Source organism: Mytilus edulis, chromosome 14 (assembly GCF_963676685.1).
Source record: "Mytilus edulis chromosome 14, xbMytEdul2.2, whole genome shotgun sequence".
Classification (NCBI taxonomy): Eukaryota; Metazoa; Mollusca; class Bivalvia; order Mytilida; family Mytilidae; genus Mytilus; species Mytilus edulis.
In genome coordinates, this window is record NC_092357.1 from 67,266,284 (window position 1) to 67,290,974 (window position 24,691).

Below are 24,691 nucleotides of genomic sequence, written 5' to 3' on the forward strand. Positions count from 1 at the left end.
GTGATCTTATTGGCACTCGTACATCTTCTTATATCTACTATTATCGCTATTTTGTGCATTTTTCCTTTGATCATTTTTTTGCGATAATTTTCACATCATGCTTCTCACCTGAGATGGTAAATTATCGCTAGAAACTAAAGAGGCACTTGGTGTTGCTAATGAAATTGACATGAAATTGACAACGTCGTCATAGGTAAAATGGTGATAAACAGATTATGATAGGTCATCTCAACTCGATTGCCTTTCTCGTTTTCGATGTTCCGGCTCAAGCGAGGAAAATCTATCTCGTTGAGAATATCAGCGATAATCTATAATAACAGGCAAAATAAGCAAAGAAACAACTACCACTATCTGACTGAGAATGATTTTATATTTACAAGATGGTATGTTAAAATGTGACAGATCATCTCTGTGATCTATTCCACTCTGACAGATAAAACACTCAAATGTTACATCTTATATGCCTTACAGTTTAACAAGATAAAACCACATCATGTATTATGTATTCCTATTACAAGTCTACATATTATTTTTCCTTTAAGGTAACATTTCAAAATAGAAATCTTATATCAACAGAATTCAAAGCTATGAAGAACATTAAAATAACTCTTTCACAATAAAACAAGTTTACAAGTTAAAGATAACAGTTCAGTATCTGTTGTTTATTATATATTGATAAACTTGTCTTTGGAAAGATAAAATTTCAAACATTTAAGCAATATTTCCTGAAAAAACAAATTTCCTGCTCCGAATTACTCATTAGTCTTAAAAAATACAGACAAAATGGATCCTTTCTAATGAACATGGAATACAATTGAACATTACATAATACAAAATCTTCATAAAAAATTCATTTGTGTTTGGTTACTATGCATGATCACCATGGTAACAACATATGTCTTTTCAACAATGGCTCCTACATTAAATAATGGTTTCCATGGTAATTTCTGTCATTGTTTTTAAAAATAACACATACAACAACAATAATGACTACTGCATGATTTAAAATGAGATATGAATGTGGAGAACACTGAATTTCCATTTAAAATAGAAGTCTTTTGTCTTCTTCTTTTGCTGGTCATGATAAATATACCTGTAAAAAGAAAATAATATTTATTTAGGCTGCATAAAACATTAGTTTTAAACCTGTATGCATAAAAAGTAAAATAACAAAAGTACATAACTTTGAGGAAAATTCATAAATGGTCCCTATCAAATGGCAAAATCATAAACGGTCCCTATCAAATGGCAAAATCATAAACGGTCCCTATCAAATGGCAAAATCATAAACAGACCCAATCAAATGGCAAAATCATAAACAGTCCCTATCAAATGGCAAAATCATAAACAGTCCCTGTCAAATGGAAAAATCATAAACAGTCCCTATCAAATGGCAAAATTCATAAACAGTCCCTATCAAAATGGCAAAATCATAAACAGTCCCTATCAAATGGCAAAATCATAAACAGTCCCTATCAAATGGCAAAATCATAAACGGTCCCTATCAAATGGCAAAATCAAAAGCTCAAACCCATTAAATGAATGGAAAACCAGTATTATTCCTGACTTGTTACAGGGATGTAGAAAATAGTAGAAAATAGTGGAAAGAACCTGAATCTTACCTCCTGTTTCCTTGTAATTTTAATTAATTATTTTCAACATTAAGGTTTTATTTCTCACAAAAACTCATGCTATGAGGGATGATATTTAAAAACTTTTTATTTTCATCGTAAGTTAGTGTTAAAAACTTTTTTATTTTCATCATAAGTTAGTGTTAAGTTTCTTCCAAGTGGCACAGCCAAAACATCAAGTTTTCAAGCTAGATCAGAGTTGGGGTTTACATTCATCAGATTCATGTAGGGGAATCCAACATAGTAATCTCATCATCTGTAACTAGATTCTGAATTATAGATAAATGTGAAACATGTACCTATGCTGTAACATGTGTAACAAGGTCCTGGAGCCAGTTTCACAAAAAAAACTTACAACTAAGATTTATTGTAAGTATACTGAATTGTTCAGGCCTTACAATCAATCTTAATAGTAAGTAATTTTGTGACACTGACTCCTGCCCCTCAAGAACAAATATTATAATGTACAAATTTAGATTCACAATAATATAATGTCATCATCTAGATCCTGAAGCGATTGTGGTGCTATGGCTAAAATCACATACTCAAAGGTTGACACCATCAATTCCAATGAAATTGCTTGTGAACATTTATTTTACGCAGACAAAATATCATAGTGTATTTCAGCTCCATCAACCAACAAAGAATTGTTATCTTTATAATACAAAATTAAACTTTTTTCCAGTTACATCAGAGTTGGGGTTTACATTCATCAGATTCATGTAGGGGAATCCAACATAGTAATCTCATCATCTGTAACTAGATTGCAATTCAAACAAAACACTTTTAACATGGAATTTTGACCAAACTATATCCTCCAAGATAAAAAATTTACACAACGGTTCACAAAACTCTGTCTTTTGAACTTCAAACATTCAAATAAGCATTTTGAAGATTGGAGAATAAATTCATCATGTTCATAAAATCAGAAGACGTGAATCAATTTCAAACATTGAAATTGATGTCCGAACTTAAAAAGCTGTTTTTACTCAAATTTATTTACCTACAAGTATTATCCAAAGAAAATTATTTTGCCAAGTTTAAAATTTCTCTCTCCAAAAAATACTTCAAAGTGGTCATATTTCCATAATTTCCCAATACATGTGCGTTAATACCAAGTTTAAAGTTCCATCAGAGTTGGAGTTTACATTCATCAGATTCATGTAGGGGAATCCAACATAGTAATCTCATCATCTGTACAAAATGTGCAGGTAAAATTTCGATGTTTTCCATGAAAATCTTTATAGAACTTGAAAATGTTGTGTAAATAACTACTTGCTCAATTCTGATTATATTTTGGATCTAAGAAATGTACTTCATAATAAAATTGTTTTTAAGGTTGTATATAACACTACAGGGGGGGGTAACTCTGTAAAATTCAGCCAAACATTTGAATTACATTCTTTTCAGATTCTCATTGATCAAAATCATGCTGTAAAGTTTTTTGTAACTTTTAATATAACTGAGTGCATGTAAGGACTAGCATTATTTTGTTTTAATTAAAGTCAATTTTCGAGTTCAACATGTGTTACAAGAAACCAGGATAAGCAATAAGTTTTATAATCATTATTAATCTTGAGTCTAACATGTGTATAAACATCATCTCCTGGTATAGCTCAATAATAGCTGAACTTTTTTCATTAGAAGAATTGCACCATACAGACATATTCTAAAGATTTCATTTGACAGTTTAATATGCATCATCTACATCTTAATGTTAATATGTAACCGACCACTATTTTTGACATTTTTACTTATTAAGTTTGATTTGTTTTGTTAACCCATGGATGTCAATATAATTGAATTTAAAGGGACTGTCATACAAATTAGAGGTTTAGCTTTATAATAATTGAAGAATAAATTCATAATATTAAGATCCTTGTATTAGATTCAAACATTGGAATTGATGTCGACTAAAATAGCTGTTTTTACTATAATTTATTTACCTACAAGTATTATCCAAAGAAAATTATTTTGCCAAGTTTAAAATTTCTCTCTCTGATAAATACTTCAAAGTGGTCATATTTCCATAATTTCCCAATACATGTGCCTTTATACTGAATTTCAAGTAACATCAGAGTTGGGGTTTACATTCATCAGATTCATGTAGGGGAATCCAACATATTAATCACATCATATGTAACTTAGTTCTGAATATCAATTCAAAATTTAATATTGGTATAAATAAGAGGCAATAATAGTTCGGAACAAATGTCAAACTTGAAACTAACATATGTGTAGACTATGTAGCTAATAGCACCATAAGTTTTAATTGGAGTTAATTTCGAGTTTAACATTTTGTTAAAGAAACCAGGATCAGCAATAAGTTTTATAATCATTGTCAATCTTGAGTCTAACATGTGTATAAACATCATCTCCTGGTATCGATAAACTTTTTTCATTAGAAGAATTGCACAATACAGACCAATTCTAAAGATTTCATTGGACAGTTTCATATAACCTTAATGTTTATGTAATGTGAATTCATTTATTTTCGTGGCTGAAGAAAAACTTGCATGTTTGCCGACATTTACTTTCCTTGGTTTTGCAGAAGTCTTTATACAAGCCTTTGGAAAACTTGTCATTTGTTGAAGCTTTCATTTTGCGTTTCACCTATACCCAAGCAATCCACGCAAATTGGTATCCCTTGAATAATAATGAATCCACAGTAACTCCTTTGACATTTTTACTTATTTAGTTTATTGTGTTTTGTTAACCCATGGGTGTCAATATAATTAAACTCATCATAGATACCAGGACTAAATTTTGTTTATACTGCACTCGTTCTTTTTGAGCAGTCAAAATGCGTTGACTGTATATTTCTATGTCATATACAGTCACTGACCCGATATCACTTTTCCTCATGAATACTTAAATAGAAAATGCTGAAATAATATTTAATTATTCATACGACCTCTTCAACCTGTTCTTGTTTCCAATGCATACAACGACGCGTGGATCGACTAAACCTTGTTTCTTTTGCAATTATTGGGAAAACATATTTCATTTGTTAATATTTTTTGTTTACAACCTATAAATTATTATTTTTCATGCTTATGGTTGCTATTTAAGTCCAGACTCAAACGATTTCATTCACCATCGAGTGTGCGTTTCAACAGGTAAATATGTACATTTCATGGTGTTGTATATTTCTCCGCGAGCATGATATGAGGCCTTTTTAAAGGGGATTTTCCCCAATATTTAAATCCAATAAATTACCGTAACGCATTAAACAACCATTGAAAAGGTTGTTTTAGATTGCAGTATAAAGACAATAATAGTGCATTGACTTGAAATATCAACGATATAAGGATTCGGCCCGAAACGGGAAAATAGCTCGACACAGCCTCGCATTTCCCTGTTTCTAAGCCTCATCCTTATATCATTGATATGTCAAGTCAATGCACTATTATTGTCTACATATACGCCAGACACGTGTTTTGTTTACAAAAGACTCATCAGTGACGATCGAATCTAGGAATTTAATGAGACTGTCATACAAGTTAGAGGTTTAGCTTTAAAATAAATGAAGAATAAGGCCACACCAATTTGATTCCTTGTTCGACGGACCCGCCCGCACCTATTTTTTTCAAAACAGAATTTTTTTATTTTTTTTATATTCCCACTTCCCGCATCCGGAAATGTAATCATGTCCATTTCCCGCACCGTTTTTTTTGTAAACATTATAAAAAGATATCAACATTTGTTTTTAAAATCACAGTCTAACCTGTATATAACGATTTTAAACATAAAAGCACCCCAGCACACTTTGTAAATATCTGTGAGAATATTTGTTTCAGCATGAAACCTACTTATCCAAAGCGGGAGTGCTCCGATCAAGGATTTGTATCTCCGATATAAATCTATATCAGCGGAAATACCGGAGTAAAGAACAAAAAATTGGTTACTTTCCCCCTTACTTATATTCCCTATCAAAACATGTTCGTTGTTAGAATAAAGTACAAAGAACTTCTGAAGGATTTGCCTTCAACTGCAATTATATTGTATGCTGGCGAAACAAAATTATCCATAGCCTCTGCATGTTTATGCACCTGTCCTGATTGATTGAGGGGCCTGTCGTTCAGCAGTTATCGTTTGGTAATGTTGTTCATTGGTATTTTCCCGTTTGGATGTACATGATATATAAATTAGATCGTTGGTTTTCCTGTTCGAATTGTGTACGCTAATAATTTTGGGTCCTTTATAGCCTGCTGTTTGGTCTGTATCAAAGCCCTGTGTAAAAGGCAGTACTTTGACCTGTGTTTGTTATTTATATCAGGTTGAAAACAACCCTCCCTCAGACAACATGGACAAGGGGTCATTTTACTGATGCAGAAAAGAAAATAGAAATACCAAGGATTTGTATAGTTCTTCTATACAAAACCTTTGAAAACTTAGAATTTTGTACTCAAAAAGAGGAGATTTCATCATATTTTAAACAACTTTTTTCTAAAAGAGTGGTCCACTTATTTTGAATAATATTAAACTGTTAAAGTAAATGTGTTATTGCGAACCCTATCATAGTTTTCCATAGATTCACCTGCAAGTTACCTGTCCATTTAAACTTTTGTAAGTTCTATTGTCCCATTGAACAAATACAACAGGTATTGTTCTCTGTATAGTTTATTTGATGGGACCTTTAAATTTCTTCCAAGAGAAATCTATCACTCATTGATTAATTTGCCTGACCAAAAAAATATCTTCTTTGTTCACTGAAATACATGTATAAACTCACATTAACTCATGTGATACAGTATTTATTCAATATCAATAATATATTTTCAATCTGTTCAATATAAGCACTGATTTAATTATAAAAAAGTTTATTTCTGATTTTTTTTAACTACTGCATGCATTTATGTTTTAAAGAATTTGCATGTTTTTTGTGGTTGTTCAGTTATAAAGAATACATTTATGAAGACCTTTATTTAAACATTATCATTTCAAGTTTTTACTTATGAACAGACTAAAAAAAAGCAAATTTTAATAGGTAAAATGTTAAAATTTGATCAGATATCAACTTTTAATTTTTAAATCAGTGTTTATATCAAACAAATTGAAAATGTATTATTGATTGAATAAATACAACATCACATGCAGTGCCAGTTTCATAATTACTTATTTGTACATGTATTTCCATCATTGACAGTTCAATTTTTTGTTCAGGTAAATTAATCAGTGAGTGATAGATTTCTCTTGCAAGAAATTTAAAGGTCCCATTGAATAAACTAAACAGAGAAAAGTCAAGAGAGAACATTTTCCCGCGAAAATTCCAATGGCTTATATCACGAAAACAAGCGCATTGCACACTGTATTTTTTGGGCGCTTTTTTGATTCCTCAATTAATCCCCTATCAATATATACTAGTTTTATGGAAAGTTATTTATTTTGAAACTGAGCAGCGAACTTCCTTTAGGGACCACTTAAGAGGGGTAGACCTGGGCTAAATAAGTTCATCATAGATACCAGGATTGAAATTTTGTATTTTAGCCAGACGCAGGGAGAATTACAGTTTTTTTTTTTACATTAAAAACGTATTTATATAAACAGTCATTTACATAGGGGTGTACCTGGGCTAAAGGATTTGTATAGTTCTTTACATCAGTAACGCGTTTATAACAATCGGTTAGATCAATGTTTATTAAGCGTGCTTATGATACAGACCAAAGTTATCTGTGTTTCGTTGAAGCTTTTATAACATTTATGAAAATGATTGACAAAAACGATTAAGAGATTTCCGTTGACCTACGTCCATCATCTAAATAATTATAGATTTACTATTTTAAATTATGTATCAAACAATTTGTGTTGTTTGATTAAGTGTAATACCAAACAATTTTCTGAAATATACATCCATTTATGCATTGTGATTCCTTTAATAGGAGGTTAACTTGAAAATTGTTTAAAGGGCAGTAAACAAGGGCATGTTTAAAAATCGATCAATGTATAGGTGAACACTTTAGACTCTTAGGCTTTCGTCTAAACCAGAAACTGGTTCTAAGTTTGTGATCTGAGAAGCATTTATATACATGTAGATGTTAATAGGGCGTAAGTTGCATTACTACAAGCGGTCAAAAATGTGTAAATAGTTACAAGTAAAGTTTTTAAGAGTGCATTTCTTTCTAACCAAAATTTTGTAAACGTTGTGTGGCGTTTGTCGTTGTTTTCTAAACGCTACAAAAGTAGAAACAAATACATCGTTTAATCAGTGTTTCCTGACCCTGTTTGACTTTCAATAATGCATGCACATGTTGTTTGTTAACAGACTTTTTACAAACGTAAAAACAAATACATTTTTTAATCGAGGTGAAGTAACTTAGAAACAAATGTAGCCTTTTTTCTAACAAACGATGAACGACAAACTGTAGACGCATTTTTTGCGAGTGCATAGTTTGCCAAAGTTTATGTAAACTTATGTTAGAAAGAAATTATCAAAACATGTTTATGTAGACGTATGTTAGAAAGAAATTATCAAAACATGTGCGCGCTTTGCCGTTTGCATCGTTTGTGTTAGAATGCACCCTAAGTGTCAACCAATAACTAAATGTATTGATCTTTCTATTTTCAGTAATCATGAAACCTCCAGGTGATTCGTTTACAGGTAAGTTATTGTGTTTTCAATTCGCCTTTTCAGAATCTAGAGGACTATGGGTAATTTCATTGTTCACACACCAAAATGAAAATAACGTTATGTCATTGGTTGGATTTCCATTGTTGAGTACGTTTTAAACCAATCACAACGTTTTAATGTATGATTTTGAAAATATTACACAGAATACATAAGATTCTGAAACGAGGAATTACCTATTCAACGCAACGGGTAAGTACTATATGATGTTTTGTAACGAAAGCTTGATATTTTGAACCAAGCGGTTTGTATAAAATGGCAATACAATTTAATTTCAAACGTGTCTTCTTGATTTTCTTTTTGCTGTAATTCCAAACGACATAATTGTTTATACAGTGAAACCTGACTAAACCGAACCCTGTATAAACCGAAAACCTGTCTTAACCAAAAATATTCGTAAGCACCGTCATATCAAATAATGTGCGTTGTAAACATGATAGAACCGAACATCGGCCAAAACCGAACAAAATCTGAAGTCCTGAAGATGTTCGGTTGAAACAGGTTGCATACAGTGCGTTGAGATAAAAGTTGTAAAACTCGTATATTTTTTTCAGAATTGTGTTCTGGTTGCTTGATAGACAAGGGAACAGGATTTAACCCTTACCCAGGAGATTGTACAAAGTATGTACAGTGCTGGCGAGACAATAACAGGGTAATGGGAGCTATTAAATCCTGTCCATTTGGTCAGTTCTGGGACAGAGTTGCAATGGCTTGTCAACCATCACTTAGTGTACAGTGCCCAGCAGGTATGTATAGGAAATGAGAATAGCTATCAAAGGTACCAGGATTATAATTTATTACGTCAGACGCGCGCTTCGTCTACATAAAACTCATCAGTGACGCTCAGATCTAAATAGTTATAAAGCCAAATTAGTAAAAAGTTGAAGAGCATTGAGGACCCAAAATTCCAAAACGTTGTGCCAAATACGCGGCTAAGGTAATCTATGCCTGGGATAAGAAAATCCTTAGTTTTTCGAAAAATTCAAAGTTTTGTAACAGAAATTTATAAAAATGACCATATAATTGATATTCATGTCAACACCGAAGTACTAACTACTTGGCTGGTGATACCCTCGGGGACGAAACGTCCACCAGCAGTTTTACGTTGTTTGAACCTCTTAATATAAAAAATAATGTTTAGACACAAGGCATTGTAATATTGAAGTAATACAATTTTAAAAGAGCTCTCACGAATACTGACACAAAATAATGTAGTATTAAGAAACAGAGAGCGTTAAAAGGGAGTCGAAAAATACCAAATAGACATACGAACTCCTTTCTCGGAAATAAACTGAAAACACCAGGACTCAAAAGTAGAAGCTAAAAAATGCTTCACCAAAGAACTGATCATTCACTATGTCACATGCGTAGTTAGACGTCACAAGACTCATCAGTGGAACTCGTGGGACATTTGTCCAGGAGAGAAATGAACATTCAAGTACTAGTAATTGTATCATCTTGAATTATATTATATACCAGGAGTTGATTTTTTGGGTATTTTATGAACTCATTTGTTGAAGACATATCTATGGATAACGGGAATATGTAGATCGAGATAAGGAAAATCACGTGACAAAACAGAAAAAGGATTTTGAGTAGGCAGCTATTTTCGGAGAAGGTATAGTAAGCGAAAACACATATTATTGTTTTACGGCCTGACTTATGTGTTTCCCTCAGGTTAAGTTTGTATCTCGGATTTGTTTTTTTCTTATCAATTTATGAGTTTCGAGCAGCGGTATACTACTGTTGCCTTTATTAGATTTTATTATAACAAACAAACCAATCAGGGACAGTTATATTAAACTGAAATAGAAAGAGTTATTGTACACTGAAATAATATCCACTTTGCAGACGTATGTCGTCATTCACCTGACGGGTTTACCTATGGTATGAAGAACAAAGGTTGTAGAGCTTACTGGTTGTGTGTAAACGGACATAGTGTTGGATCATGTTGTCCCGAAGGGAGTTATTATGTAGAAGGCATGGGATGCATGAGAGGGAAGGCTTGTAAAGAACCTTGTCCACCAGATGGCGGTATTATTCTTACTCGTAAGTATCTATATGATTTAAGTTGATCTATTTCTCTTATTCTGTAATGATTCTGTATGGGGGTGCGAGAGGCAAAACATTAACAGCTAATAAAATTAAGTCCTTTAATGGCACTTGCAAAATGAAAAAGAGACCGTACACTCCTCATAAAAGTTCCAAAAGGACGTTAACTACAGATTTCCGTCTTTATACCATGCAAAAAAAAAAACAACAGAACAAAAAAAAAATTCTCTCTACATTTTCCTTAATTTGCTCGCTAATGAAACTGTATATCACTTTCATGTTTCCTTAAAAACCACTAAATACAAAATGAACCATATTCATACGATCTCATCAACATATTTCAAAAATAGTAAAGATCGACGTTAAATATAAACATACAAAATTCGGCATTCTTCCTAGAAAATAATTATTGAATTACAAATCTGAAAACGCAGTACCAACTTTCTGCTATTATGTAACAAAATTAAATAAATCAAATATTAATGACTAGATGATACTTATGTAAATGAAATTGAAATAAAAAAGATACATGTATAAAAATGCACAAGTGTTTAGCATAATGTCCTGTATACGCAATATCAACAATCGTTCATTATTTGCATCAGAATAATAGAAAAAATCAAGCAAACATACATAATACGAATTGTTCAAGTATTTTAAAAAGATAAGTAATATCAACATATACAAAATAAAAAAAAAATCTTTAGCAGTTAATGAGCAGTTTCCATGTACATGTTTATTATATATGCAAACAAACTAATGTCCGTATATTTAAAAAAAAAATTCTTATTGAATAACATTGAAATAGGGCTCCGCTCTGTACTGAATTTCATCTGATATCATAGTAACGGATTGTCATGAGATAAATCCCACGGACAAAAACATGAAAAGTTCGCCAGAAAAAGTCGTTGTACCATCATCAAAGGGCATTGTCATGAGATAAATCTCACGGACAATAAGTTCAAGAAAAACATCGCTGTACACAGATTAATAAATTGTCATGAGATAAATCTCACGGACAAAAAGGTTCAAAATAAACATCCTCGTCAAGCATTGGCAATTGTCTTGAATTTTACAACAAATATGTACAATATGAGCGTTCCATAAAATTAAACGCTCACGTCTGAATAAAACATTAAAAAAACGGTGTATCATGAGGTAAACCTCACGGACACAAAACGACTTAAAGAATTTAACGGGCATTTTGAGCCGGTTCTCCAATGAAATGAACTAAATAACTCATTGACAGTCAGCAGGCAGACGCAAGGCGATTCTTATAACCCATAACCTGGCTAATTCTGGTATAGGATGAACTCCATCGATATAAAGTGCGTAATTTAAATTATATGATGCCTGGGAACGCTCTCTATGTTTTCTGTTCCGTTCCAAGTCAAGACCAAATAATGGAGAGTTTTTATGAAAAAGTGTATTTATCTGTGAAATATATTTATTCACTTCTGTAATTTGATGTTCAAGTTTTTTATCCTGTGTTCGAAATTTTTCTGGAGAAGCGTGGTCGTGCCGCTCGTTCCACAAGTAGATGGAATAATATGGGATTTCGAGAAATACCAGTGAAATTGTAGGATAATCTTTCAAATAGTCATATATCTGTTTATATGTTTGACACACGTGTCGTACGGTCGTGAAATCCTCCGATCTTAAATCAATGAATTTTCCCTTTTTCTCTGTGAGATCACAGGTCCCGAGCCAAATGTAGAGTGTAATGTGGTTAGAGTCAAGTTCTTGAATTTTGGTTGCTAGATTGTCTTTAAGCCACCTATATTGTTCTTCAACACCCACACCACGCCTACACCAAAAATAAAGTTTATTCTCGGGGTGTCTTTGTGAATTAACGACCTCCTGTAGATATATCCCCTTGCTGTCAGAGAGTATAACAGGAATTTTCCCTAAATTTCCTAAGGAATTCAACCTTGGTTCGAGGTTCCGAATTTGCTTATTCACCTTCGATAAACTCATAGGAAAATGTAAAGTACACTTAATATATTGTTAATAAATGAAAATGTTATTTCTAATAATTCGGACACACATACAAAAATTTGACCACCCACGTGGTTTTCCCACTTCAGTGAAAATTATGGGAAAAAAAAAAAATTTCAGTTCATTTCAGTTCAGGTTTACACAAATAAAGTCCTTTGAATGAAGTTATATTTCGGGTCCTCCGCCATGTAATGATTCTGTATGGGGGTGCGAGAGGCAAAACATTAACAGCTAATAAAATTACGTCCTTTAATGGCACTTGCAAAATGAAAAAGAGACCGTACATGTGATTACGATTACATACATGTATATAACAAAATCATATACGGACTGAACAGTATTTCCGGAAACGCGGATTCAACCCCCTATATATATTACAATTCGTTACCAGAACACCCTAACACTACTGTTGGCAATACATGTGACCTTGTATTTTGAGGTTAAGCTATTCTTGAACAATCGAAACTAATGTTTATTTCTCCATAATTACATTAGGTGTATGTTTCATTATAATACTTTATTCTGATTGGCTAACTGCACATCACGTGTGATTCCGTAAGCAGTTGCATTGCTCAATACAACTTTTCATTCATGAAAACACGTGGTCCAACAATAAAGTGCACAGGTGAATTAAATAAAAAAAAATTATAAAATTCGTGTTTTCATGATCATAGCTAAAAAATGTAAAAGTATTGAATGCTTCTTTTTGTAACTTTATAGGGTTGTAAAAGCGTTGACCGTGCGCACATGCGCTTCATACAAAATGTACTTCGGTCAATGCTTTTACACCCCAATAAATTTACAAAAAGAAGCATTCGATTCTTAATTGAATGGAGAATTGAAGATATGAAAACAATAAAATAGAAAATATTTTCATTTCATCTTTTGATTTTGCCATTTGATAAGGGACTTTCCGTATTGATTTTTCCTTGGAAGTTCGGTATTTTTGTTAAATAACTTTTCGCGAAAAACCCATCAAATAAACTTTGTAAGCTACTATACTCGAGAACCTACCAAACACATGCACGGGTATCATGTAATGGGATTCTCCGACTTATTTTAGGTCATGCATGTCAATGAGGCGTTAACACACTCAATCAGTCGACCAAATCATTGCATTCCGAACTCTTCCTGAACAAAGCACCTCTTACATCCTGTCATATGACTAATTTATTTTTAGCTGACTGCAGCAAGGAAGAACACTGGGATCAACGTTACTTTATTGAGAAGGTTCCATTCTATGGGAAGGTAGTAAGGCCATGTCCACCTGGAACAGTCTATTCCACAAGTTATTGTGATTGTGTCGTGAAGGGCACCAACGGCATTATTCCGATACTTCCTGGAGGTAAGTAAGAGTTTATTCCCAGTGTTTAGTTACATTTGTCCTAAAATCAATGTGTATGTATTTTTGTAAATCTGAGGTGTCAGAAAACAATTGTGGTTGCTAAATATTGTGTTTTAATATTAAAAACCTCTTCCAATACTTACCTCTGTACTCTTCATGTGTTGGAGCTACTTTTGTTTGTAATGTTATCAACGGGAACTACGTGTTCATTACATTTTGAGTTGTGCTGCTTTTCATTCAAAAGAATACATTAATAGCACTTTGACTATCAATAGAATTGCCACACAATGCACGTGTTTGATGTCTATGATCCTTTCACATAAATTTGTTTGTTCTTTTTTAAGTTTTATTATTGCAAACAAAACTGTTATGAACCGATATGCATTTATAAAATGTCCTGTATTCGACATAGAAAGCAGACATTGGTAGTAGTGTCATATAATTGAGTAACATAAAACTGTTTTGTCTTTTTATTACAGATAAATGCAGAGCAAAGGCTCATTTCAATTTTGACGTTGATATGAAAGATAAATCAGGTGGATCGGTACCGATCTCATACCGTAATGTTCAGCGAACAAGATACGGAACAGCACACTTTACCGGAAACGGTGAAATGAATTTGTGGAAAAATAGAAACATTAATGTTAACAACAAATTAGTTCTTCGGTTCAAGTTTAAATTAGACAGATGGACGGACCGTTTTGACTACGGTGGTGTCATTGTCGATATGGGAAAAGGTGGCGACGTACACTGGAAGTACGACATTGAATCTGGATGGACAAGAAACATCACTGTTGGTGGCGGCTGGGATATCCGAAATTTGGTTAAGCTTTTCCGTACACTTGTCAGTTCGAGGACAGAACCGGAAATGAAACAAAATATGTGGAAGGTAGCTAATTCAATGGATTTTAAGACATTACTGTATCAGTTAGGATTTGTACCAAACACTTCCAGTGGAATGCAGTTATTAAGATTATTGATGAATGGTAATGGAGCAGGTATCTTACAGAAGATTGTTATTGCACTAGAAAAACAAAAATCACCTTATGATATGCGAATGACCTTGAAAACAATGTTATCTAGACCGGAAATGAGAACATGGATTCTACAAAATACTCCTAAACAATATATTGATATCACAATGAAGAATTGGAATCGTTTCTTAGAATCACTTAGTTTACCTGAAAACCAATGGAAAACTGGTAAAATCACGTGGTATAAACCTGCTGATAAAATTGGAACTGGAAGTATGTCATCTATTGCAATAATTGCTGATTTATGGAGGACGTTTGCTCGGGCGATGGGTATGGACACGCGCGATTGGCAAAACTTGCTTCGAATCACTTTAGGGACAGATATTATAGGAGAAGGAGGCCGTGTAGATGTAGAATTTATAAATGAAATGAAAAATATTCTTGGAAGAAACAATACTATTTTACAAGCATGGCATGACTTCCTTCGCGGAAAAAATGTGCGTCTCGACTTTGAGGGTAAGAACCCAACGACATCGTGGTGGGAGAAAACATTTGGTATTGGAAGAGGCATGGCGCCAATTCCTGGTATTGATAGGGGAATGTCGGTGGGAATTGTTGCTGATCTCTGGCGAAAATTCATTCAAGAAGCACAACTTCCGGAATCAATGAAACAAAAATTAACATGGACATTTGGTGGACCGGATGCTACTGAGGACGATCTTTTCAAAGAAATAAATACTGTACTTGGAGATGATAATCTCAAGAATAAGTGGATACACTTTATTCAAGGTCATTATGCGCACGGAGGTCCAGGTAAAACAGAAGCCCAATTATGGAAACCAGGCCCAAGGGGATAATTATTCTGGAAAATCATATTTGGTCAGGGAAAAGATGGTTCTGGAACTGGTCCTGGGACTGATGGCTCACAAACGGGAACAGGCCAGACTTCTGTTGATATTAAAAAGCTCGCTGACTTGTGGAGGACATTTGTAACCCAAAGTAAACTGGAAGGACCACAATGGAAAGATCTTTTAATCTTCACAAACACCGATAAACCTGGATCTAAAAATATAAATGTTAAACTACTATTGAAAGAGATGAAGAACGTTCTGATGGCTGATGATAACGTAGATACTGCTTGGCTGAAATATCTTCAAGACAACGGTATAGATAAATCATGGTTCCTAAGGATACTTTTCTCTGATCAAGGAGGACCTTTCAATGAAAACTGGGTATACTGGTACCTTTATCGTAACAAAGAATATGCCGGTATAGGTAACTCAACAGGTGGTATAGGTGTTGGAGGAAGTGGAGGTGGTGGACAAACAAATAAGAATCAAATCATTGGTTTATGGAGAGATTTTGTTACACAATCCAAACTAGGACCAGAATGGAATGGTATGTTAACATGGACACTCGGAAGTGGTAATAATGGCGGCCCCGGTGAGTACATGGAATGGATATATGAAATCATATCCGTATTGGGAAACAAGGAAATGAGAGGCAGATGGCTTAACTTCCTCAACGCAAAGAATGTTGGGAACGAATGGATAAATTGGTTCATGGTTATATCTGGTGATTCGAGAGGTTCATTTGAAGTAGACCAATCTGGTCTTAACTTAGTAATGAGCTTGTGGAAGAGATTTATAGGAGCATTAAATCTTAATGGGCAAGGAGGACAAGGCGGACAGAACTGGAATCAAAAATTAATTTGGACACTCGGAGTAGGACTTACAGATAGATATATTGACTGGTCAAATGAAGTCGTTTCGGTTCTTCAAAATACTACTATTCGTGATCATTGGTTTAATTACCTACAGCAAAACAATGCGGGTAATGTTTGGATAAACTGGTTCCGAATGATACTAGATGTAGGAAGTACCTCCAGTTCGTCAGGTAACTGGATTTGGCACTATCTAAGCAGTGGAATGTCTGTACCACTCGATGTTCTGGCTAATCTTTGGATCCAGTTTGTTTTCGATAGAAATCTGGGTTACGGTCAATGGGCTGATAGTCTTTGGTGGACATTGAATGTTATTCCTGGTGCCATTTCTGCTGATGAATACATGCACCTGTTTAATGAAATGACGATATTGATGATGGACGAAATGATCCGAAATGATTGGATAACTTTCTTACATGGCAATGATATAACAGCGTCATGGAGCTCAACAGGTAAGTTTGTTTTTAAAAGCTAGTTTTGCATATTGCGCGCTTTTGTCGCGGTCTTGAAATTGTACCTCTTATTTATTCATATACAGTCATGGTGAGAGTTGATTAACATATATGTGATCACCGTGTATCATCGTACAGCGGATATTGGTACTAACCAAGCGGGCGTGAGCGATTTTGATCTTACACGGTAACGAAAATCTTTGTTTTGCTCACATAATATCAATGTGTTCTTCAATCTTAACATAATTGCTATTTTAAGAAATGATTTGGTCGTAGATTGATGGTTAGAGATGTCTCATTATTTTCCCAAAACAAGAGGGATTACTAAAACATTGTAAAAGCATGTGCAAATACTTGTCAAAGAAGTTGGCCCTCGTCTCATCCGATACAATTCTATATTCATTGCAACTCTTTTTCTGATAGAAGTTCAATGTGTGTGTGTAATAAGTATAGCTGTTTCAATAATTGGCATTGAAATCTTTCATACATATGTTATTTTTCGATATTTTATCCCTAAAAAAGTGTTGTGTACGGTGTTTAGCTGACCACACAAATCCTTATGTACGGTGCATATAAGTTATGTTGTTGTACACCGTACACAAAAACATTATTTTTATACTCGTTTATTACCCAAAATGTTTCAAGGAATGAGTAATCACAGGTAGGTTTATGATTGGTGACTATTACTTTTGCCCTGTATTAGGTTTCTTTCAGATAAAACATGTTAATTATCGAAATTGAAAGTTGGTGTTGACATTCACAACTATTTGCGCTTGTACAAGTTAATTGTTCTTATTAGAATATCAAATTTGTTTTATGAATAGGAAAAAAATCGATGCAAACATTATTTGGGAACAAGAATTTCAAATGTTGAGAAATGTACATTGAATATTGATCAAGCAAAACAAAGATTTTCGTTACCGTGTAAGGTCAAAATCGATCATGCCCGCTTGCTTAGTACCTATATCCGGTGTACTGATGATACACGGTGGTGATTATCACTGTCATTGTATTAGGAACTTTCTACTTAATTATAGTCACAAAAAGAACTGGCGGTCCCGAGGTTCAATTGATAGTTTTAAGTTAAATGCTTTGTTGGAATATTTTTTGTACTATATTGTGTCAACCTTTTCGTGCTTGGTTGAATCTTAATCCAAATTAAAATAGTCCAATAAAAAAGGACTGAACAAAGAATCACTGATAGGAGCAGCCGCCCCTTTCACTCTTTCGGATATTTTAAGTAAAACGTGAACCTTGAAATGGAACACAAAGTTTATAAGTTACATACTGAAATGAAATGGAACACTTACTTAGTCATGCGTATCAACAATATGTTAACACTGATGACCACGTATTTTCCAAGCAAGTTTCTAATATCTTTTTTTCGACAGGTTACCTAATCTCATTCTGTGGCTGGACATCCTGGTAAACATAAAATCTCTGCACTATTGGGAAAGTTTACTGTTTCCGATTATTTTTATTTCCTTAAAAAAAGTACCGATTAAAACCTTGAAAATACTTCTTTACGTTGGTCTTGGTTGACAGAGTACCAGAATGTCCTACCAGAGAGAATGTAACCTGTCGAAAAATGTAAACTCCGGAGTGAAAAGTCGGTTATATAAAAAAGACTATTGTTAATTTGCTTATTGTACTTTAGCTGGAGCTGGAATGACTGGAGGAACCACAGCAGAATCCCTAGACGCCATCTTGAATAGCCTCAGTGGTGGAACAGGTTCCGGTTCCTATGGTACTAGTTCTGGCAGTAGCTCTGGTGGATCAGACTTTTTCTGGGGTTTAGGAGGAGACTGGGATATGGATGGCGGATTTTCAAGGAAACGTAGATCAGCTCACCGACAGAAACGAGCAATTGTCGACAAAATGGCACATGTAGCCTTAGTAGGCAATTGTGGGAATAATGTTAAACCATCCATTTCTATCACAGCAAATGAACAAAATGTCAAAATGAGTTTGTTGACACAAAACATACCAGCCGAACTGGAAATTCCATTGGTGAGTATTAGGGTAGTTATCCGAAGTCTTAAGCAGAGCGAAACCATACACATCTGCAGGTAAAGCATCTTCTTTTAAAAACAAGTAACCAGTTTCTGTTATCTTGAAACAATATATATATAGGCATAATCAAACCCGTATACCATGTTATGATTTGATTGGACATTTATCCCAATTACAATTGTTCAATATACAAATAAAGCTATCAAACTAACTAAAGTCTTGCTCAACATGCTTTAGGAAATTAGCTATAAAACTGCTCTTTATTTGTGACAGCATATATCATGAAGGGAATTCATTTTAAACCACAAGTGTATTTTTAGCGCACAATCTAAAATACAATAACATGCCTCATCTTTACGAAATGTTCAGTAGTTGTCAATTGTTGATGTGGTTCATAAGTGTTTTTTTTATCAAGATTAAACCGTTGGTTTTCCCTTTTGAATGGTTTTACAGAAGTAATGTTTTGAGACCCTTTACAGCTTACTGTTCGGTGTGAGCAAAAGCTCCGTGGTTTAAGGTGTTACCTAACACTACAGGGAGATAACTCTGTAAAATCAGCAGAACGTTTTAATGACGTTGTGTTCATAAGGGAATAATAAGCTTTTTAATGATTAAAATAAGTGTTTGTCAAACTGCTATATAACCAGTGTAATTTTTCTGATTAAACGGTTGGTTCAAATTTTTTGAAATTTTTATATTTTTGTCAAAGGGTCAAAGTAAATACTTTGTCAAACTTTTAAGAAAATTAAACGAGCCAAATTAATTTTAGTTAAAGTGTTAGGTACCACCTTAAGACCTTACTTTGACTTATAGTTTTTTTTCTTTTACAAATGGTGACTTGGAGGGAGAGTTGTCTGGTTGACACTCATACCACATGTTCTTATATCGATGTGTTGCTACTTTTAGATACAAGGATGGAATGAAGTTACTATGGTATATGACGGTAAAAATCTTCATGGAACTGTTCAGAACTGGCAAGGAAAAAAACATAAGAAAACTCCGTTAACAGGTAATAAAACAAACAATACAAATTTAGTAAGGGAAAAAAAAGAAATTTACGGCAAACATCTTCATGGAACTCTTCAGGACTGGCAAGGAAAAATAACATTAGAAAACACCGTTAACAGGTAATAAAACAAACAATACAAACTAGCAAGAAACATACTAAAACAATGTAGCCATTAAAGGTTATTATATAACATTAACATGTGTCAACGTCACACAAATTAAGTGATGTCATAATACAATGTCAAACATTACTTCATCTTTTAAATATGTTTCAAATATTTTGTCATCAAGCATTACTGCAGAGACATTGATGTTGAGATGCTAATCTGGTACAGAAAAAATTGAACCGTTTATATTATTGTTTATGACAATAAACAATAATTGAAAACACGTTAATTAAACAACATGTCACACCTTGATAAGACATTAAAACAAAAAAATAGGACATAATGAATATGAATGACTGTTTAAAGGCTGAATTTCAATTATATATTGTTAGACACTTAAATCCGTGGATGTAGCCATCTGCAAAAAAACATATAAATTAGTACCACACGAATAAAATTACTTTCACAGTACTAAAGATAGCAGGAGTGTCGGCCAAGTGATATCTTCATTGGTTACCTAAATGAAACTATCAGAGTAACATTTGTACTAACAAGACGCTATAGCTAGTTGTTTTAAACTTTTGTAGGAAATATTGTACAGAGGAAAGGACTCACATTTGGAGCATGTGATAAATATCCAAGATTTGCAGGTCAACTTGATGATGTAAGTGAAATTATTGTCAAATTGATCTCACTAATGGTGTAAAAGTTACTTAAATTTTCCCTTGTTGTTTGACAATAACCAAGTATAAATCATTGTGGTGTTATGACGCTTTATTAACAAGTATTCTGTGAATCAGTATAATACTTGAGTTCTCAGGACACCGTATTAACATGTGTTTTGAAAATCAGTATAATACTTGTGTTCTCAGGACACCGTATTAACATGTGTTTTGTAAATCAGTATAAATACATGTGTTGTCAAGGCAAAATATAAATAAGTAAATCCGTGTAAATCCTTCTCCTTTATAGTCAACATGTTGCCAAGTTTTCTATCTATAAGTACAAGTGTTGGGCATTTTGCATTATCTTATGATGGCTTATATCCTCGTCCTTGGTTCCTAGTGGATAGTTGTCGCATTTGCAGTTAAACAACATCTTTTATTTCTATATAAATTTTTAAATGTAAGCTAATTTTCTTTTAAAAAATATGAATGTCAACCATTGTGTGGAAAAGACAACATTTATAAATCAACTACGCACATGAACAGCGACGATTTAATTCGTGAGACCAAGACGCCTAAAATACTGATACACTCCGATCTGAGAAAAATATGATAATGAACTTGCTATGGTGTCTTTTCTGTTAGACTTGATTTTATCAACTCGATGATTCAAGTTATTCCAATGTTGAGCCAGATCAATAAGGGTGGCATCGACTAAATTTGTACTCTCTGGTTCTAAATTAATAACTGCTCCCCATACAGCACATAATTGTTATAAATATATTATTTTTTCTTTTGTAGATTTTGCTTTACAACTGTGTCCCACTGGCATTAAAGAAAGAATTACCTTGAACATTGTTGCTTCAGTTCCCATCATGCACTCGAGATAGTTTACTTAACTTCATTGTAAAAGAGTTATCCGGTTTGTCATCAGGTCATAAGCGGGAAAATGATATAAAACAATACTGCAGTATATGGAAGGAGATTCCACTTAGTGTTTACAACAGACTTTGCAAATCCATTTAAAGTCACTTGGTTGTTTATAATTTTATACATAATAAATTTGTTTTCATACTTTTATCCGTCAAAAAAAAGATATTTAAAAATGTCACCCTCATCAATAAAAAAAGACCCGACTTGACCTTTTTAATAAAAAAAATCGACTAATGTTAAAATCAGATCATATAACCTTGACCCAAACGGATACCCGTGAATAAAGTGTGTTTCCCAATACGACCGGCCCGCATGAATAATCTAAAAAGATTGCGTTTTCGATAGCAGGTACTGCTTTCAATGCCACTATTACATCAGTGGTTTCAAATGGTCGATTGGTGTCATCCCTTCGATAGATGGACGAAGGTTATCATAGCTCGCAATATATATATATGGTCCACCTGTCGCAACAACAATACTGTTCGCTTATGTTCGATTGTTGCAAGGCAGTTAATCAGTGTTGTTTTACGACTAGTTAGTAAAAGAGGGACGAAAGATACCAAAGGGACAGTCAAACTCATAAATCGAAAATAAATTGACAACGACATGGCCAAAAATGAAAAAGACAAACAGACAACAATATCACCCACACAACATAGAAAACAAAAGAATAAGCAACACGAACCCCATAAAAAACAAGGGGTGATCTCAGGTGCTCCGGAACGGTAAGCAGGTCCTGCTCCACATGTGACACCCGTCGCGTTGGTTCATGACGGGTAGTACATTGAGAACAGGAACTATGGAGTTTGACCTGGTTTTTCATGAGATGTTAAGCCCAAATATTTGTTATCTGTATAGTGTTTTTGATTTTATTTTGGTCGATTTAATATTTTGTCTTGTTTATTCAACTTATTACATTTGATTGCTCCATTGTTATTTTTTTCGGACAAAAGAATTTTGAACTGCAACATTCTGAATTAGCCTGCCCCAAGTCAGGAGCCCGTCATTCTTATCGTTGGTAATCGTTAATTGCTGTATATAAAGCAATACTAATAAACTTGGAAATTAGAATAAAAAAAGACAACCAAATGTCTTAATGAACATAACCTGGTACATGTATGTATGTATGATGAGTTTCTATGATGAGTACATTTACAACAATACCGATCGTCGTATATAATATCAGACTCCATGTATTGTATTTGGTGTTCAAATGAAAAAAAACTTGTCCATCACAGTCTGAAGCCAAAAAAGGGAGAAGTATGCTAATATCATATTCTATTCCAAATATATATAAGGCAACAGTAGTATACCCTGTTCAAATCTCATAAATCGATTGAAACAAATCAAATCCGGGTTACAAACTAAAACCAAGGGAAACACATGAACTATAATAGAAAAACAATGAAACAACAGAAATACTGAAGTGCAACAAAATCAAACGACAATGCAACATACATAGAAAGAAACTATTATTAGATAACAACTAAAACTTTGAATCGATGAAACATAGATTAAGACGTCATAATATCTTCAAAGCACCCTTCTATAATTTATAAAAGAGATGAGAAGATATCAGAGAAACATTCAAACTCATACAGTCGCAACAACACTGACAATGTCATGATTAAGAAACGAAATAGACAACAATGAAAAAAGTACACAAAACACAACGTAGAAAACTTAAGACTGAGCAACAGGAACCCTACCAAAAACCTTGAGTGATCTCAGGTGCTTCGGAATGTTAATCTTGGTATCTACGATGAGTTTATTAGCCGTATTTGGCACAACTTTTTGAAATTTTGGATCCTCAATGCTCTTCAACTTAGTACTTGTTTGGCTTTATAAATATTTTGATATGAACGTCACTGATGAGTCTTATGTAGACGAAACGCGCGTCTGGCGTACTAAATTATAATCCTGATATCTTTGATAATTATTTACTATTTATATAATGGTAAATAAAACCTCATCTCTATTTGCAAAGGGATTAAAAAAGGATTAACAGAGACTATTTGAATTTCTGATATACCTCTGCCAAAAAGAAAGAAACGATTTAATTGGAGTTCTAGCATCCCATTGTTTTTTTGACTTGACGAGAAAAGCAATTTACATTCTGTGAAATTTCTCGCAAATTTGAACAATAAAAATAATTCCATGTCATCCGAATTCCAAGCTTGATTAATAGCCTTTATTTTCCAATCAGTGTGATTAAACCCACCATAGATCCCAGATTGAAACATCATATTTGCACCAGACGAGCGTTTCATCTTCAAAAGACTCATCAGTGACGCTCGAAAAAAAACACAGTTAAAAAGGCCAAATATAGTACAAATTTGAAAGAATTGAAGACCAAAGATCCCTAAACGTTCTACCAAATACAGCTTACATAATCTATTCCTGAGGTAGAAAAGCCTTAGCATTTTAAAAATTTAAAGTTTTGTAAAAAGTTACAATGATAAGTCATGTTAAGTGCTGACCACTGGGCTTGTGATACCCTCGGGGTGGGGGACTCCACCAGCAGTTGTAACGACCAATTAAATTAAATCATTGAGCAATTTTTTTTATAAAATGGAAAATAAGGCGACAGCAGTTCTTCGATATTCAAATCTCGTAAATCGATTAAGAAAAAAGTCAAGGTACCAAACAAGAACTGATGGAATCGCATGAACTCAGATGGAATCGCATGAACTCAAAAAGATAGAGACCGGTTGCGTAGCTAGGGTAAACCTATTATGCTCGTCATGCCCAAAACACCATGCGAATCATCACTCAATAAAAAATATCAAATCTGAATTGAACACAATCGGTGCAGATCAAACGAATACATGTATATAGGTATCTAAAGTTACAAGACTACGAAAACCTGAAAGTAAAGAGACGTATATATCGTATCATTTAACCAAATCATGTTGGTGACCTGGTCAACGTATTCCATAGAACAAATACTCTTTACCCTAAAAGTATGTTTAATGTGAACATGTTTCAATTGTTCGAATGTTCTACGAATTACTCATTTTCTATAGGATGTGTATGCAGAGTTAAGTAAAATAACGAAATAAAATACCCCTGAAAATGCAAGTTTTTCTCAATCCACGAAAATAAATGAATCAACAGTAACTTAGGTTTGTAAATAGTTAACAAAGTTACCAGGATTATAAT

At 33.5% G+C, this 24,691-nt stretch overlaps 2 protein-coding genes across 3 annotated transcripts in view; one reads left to right on the forward strand and one right to left on the reverse strand.

The window, feature by feature from the left end:
* Positions 1-350: 350 nt before the first annotated feature.
* Positions 351-24,691, reverse strand: part of LOC139504471 (lupus La protein-like) — a 71,498-nt gene continuing 47,157 nt past the window's right edge. Inside the window, exon 14 of one of the 2 annotated variants that reach the window (XM_071294574.1) lies at positions 351-1,093. The gene's annotated coding sequence lies outside the window, so the exon portion shown is untranslated. The remainder of the gene's footprint in view (positions 1,094-24,691) is intronic. The other variant, XR_011659237.1, reaches the window with a different exon arrangement.
* LOC139502433 (uncharacterized) lies at positions 8,146-21,676 on the forward strand. The gene is made up of 9 exons (XM_071291907.1): positions 8,146-8,232; positions 8,814-9,005; positions 10,111-10,308; positions 13,490-13,654; positions 14,134-16,803; positions 18,461-18,813; positions 19,723-19,825; positions 20,519-20,595; positions 21,398-21,676. Exons 1-5 carry the CDS (start codon positions 8,205-8,207, stop codon positions 15,483-15,485), a joined length of 1,935 nt encoding a protein of 644 aa, XP_071148008.1. The 5' UTR covers positions 8,146-8,204; the 3' UTR covers positions 15,486-16,803; positions 18,461-18,813; positions 19,723-19,825; positions 20,519-20,595; positions 21,398-21,676.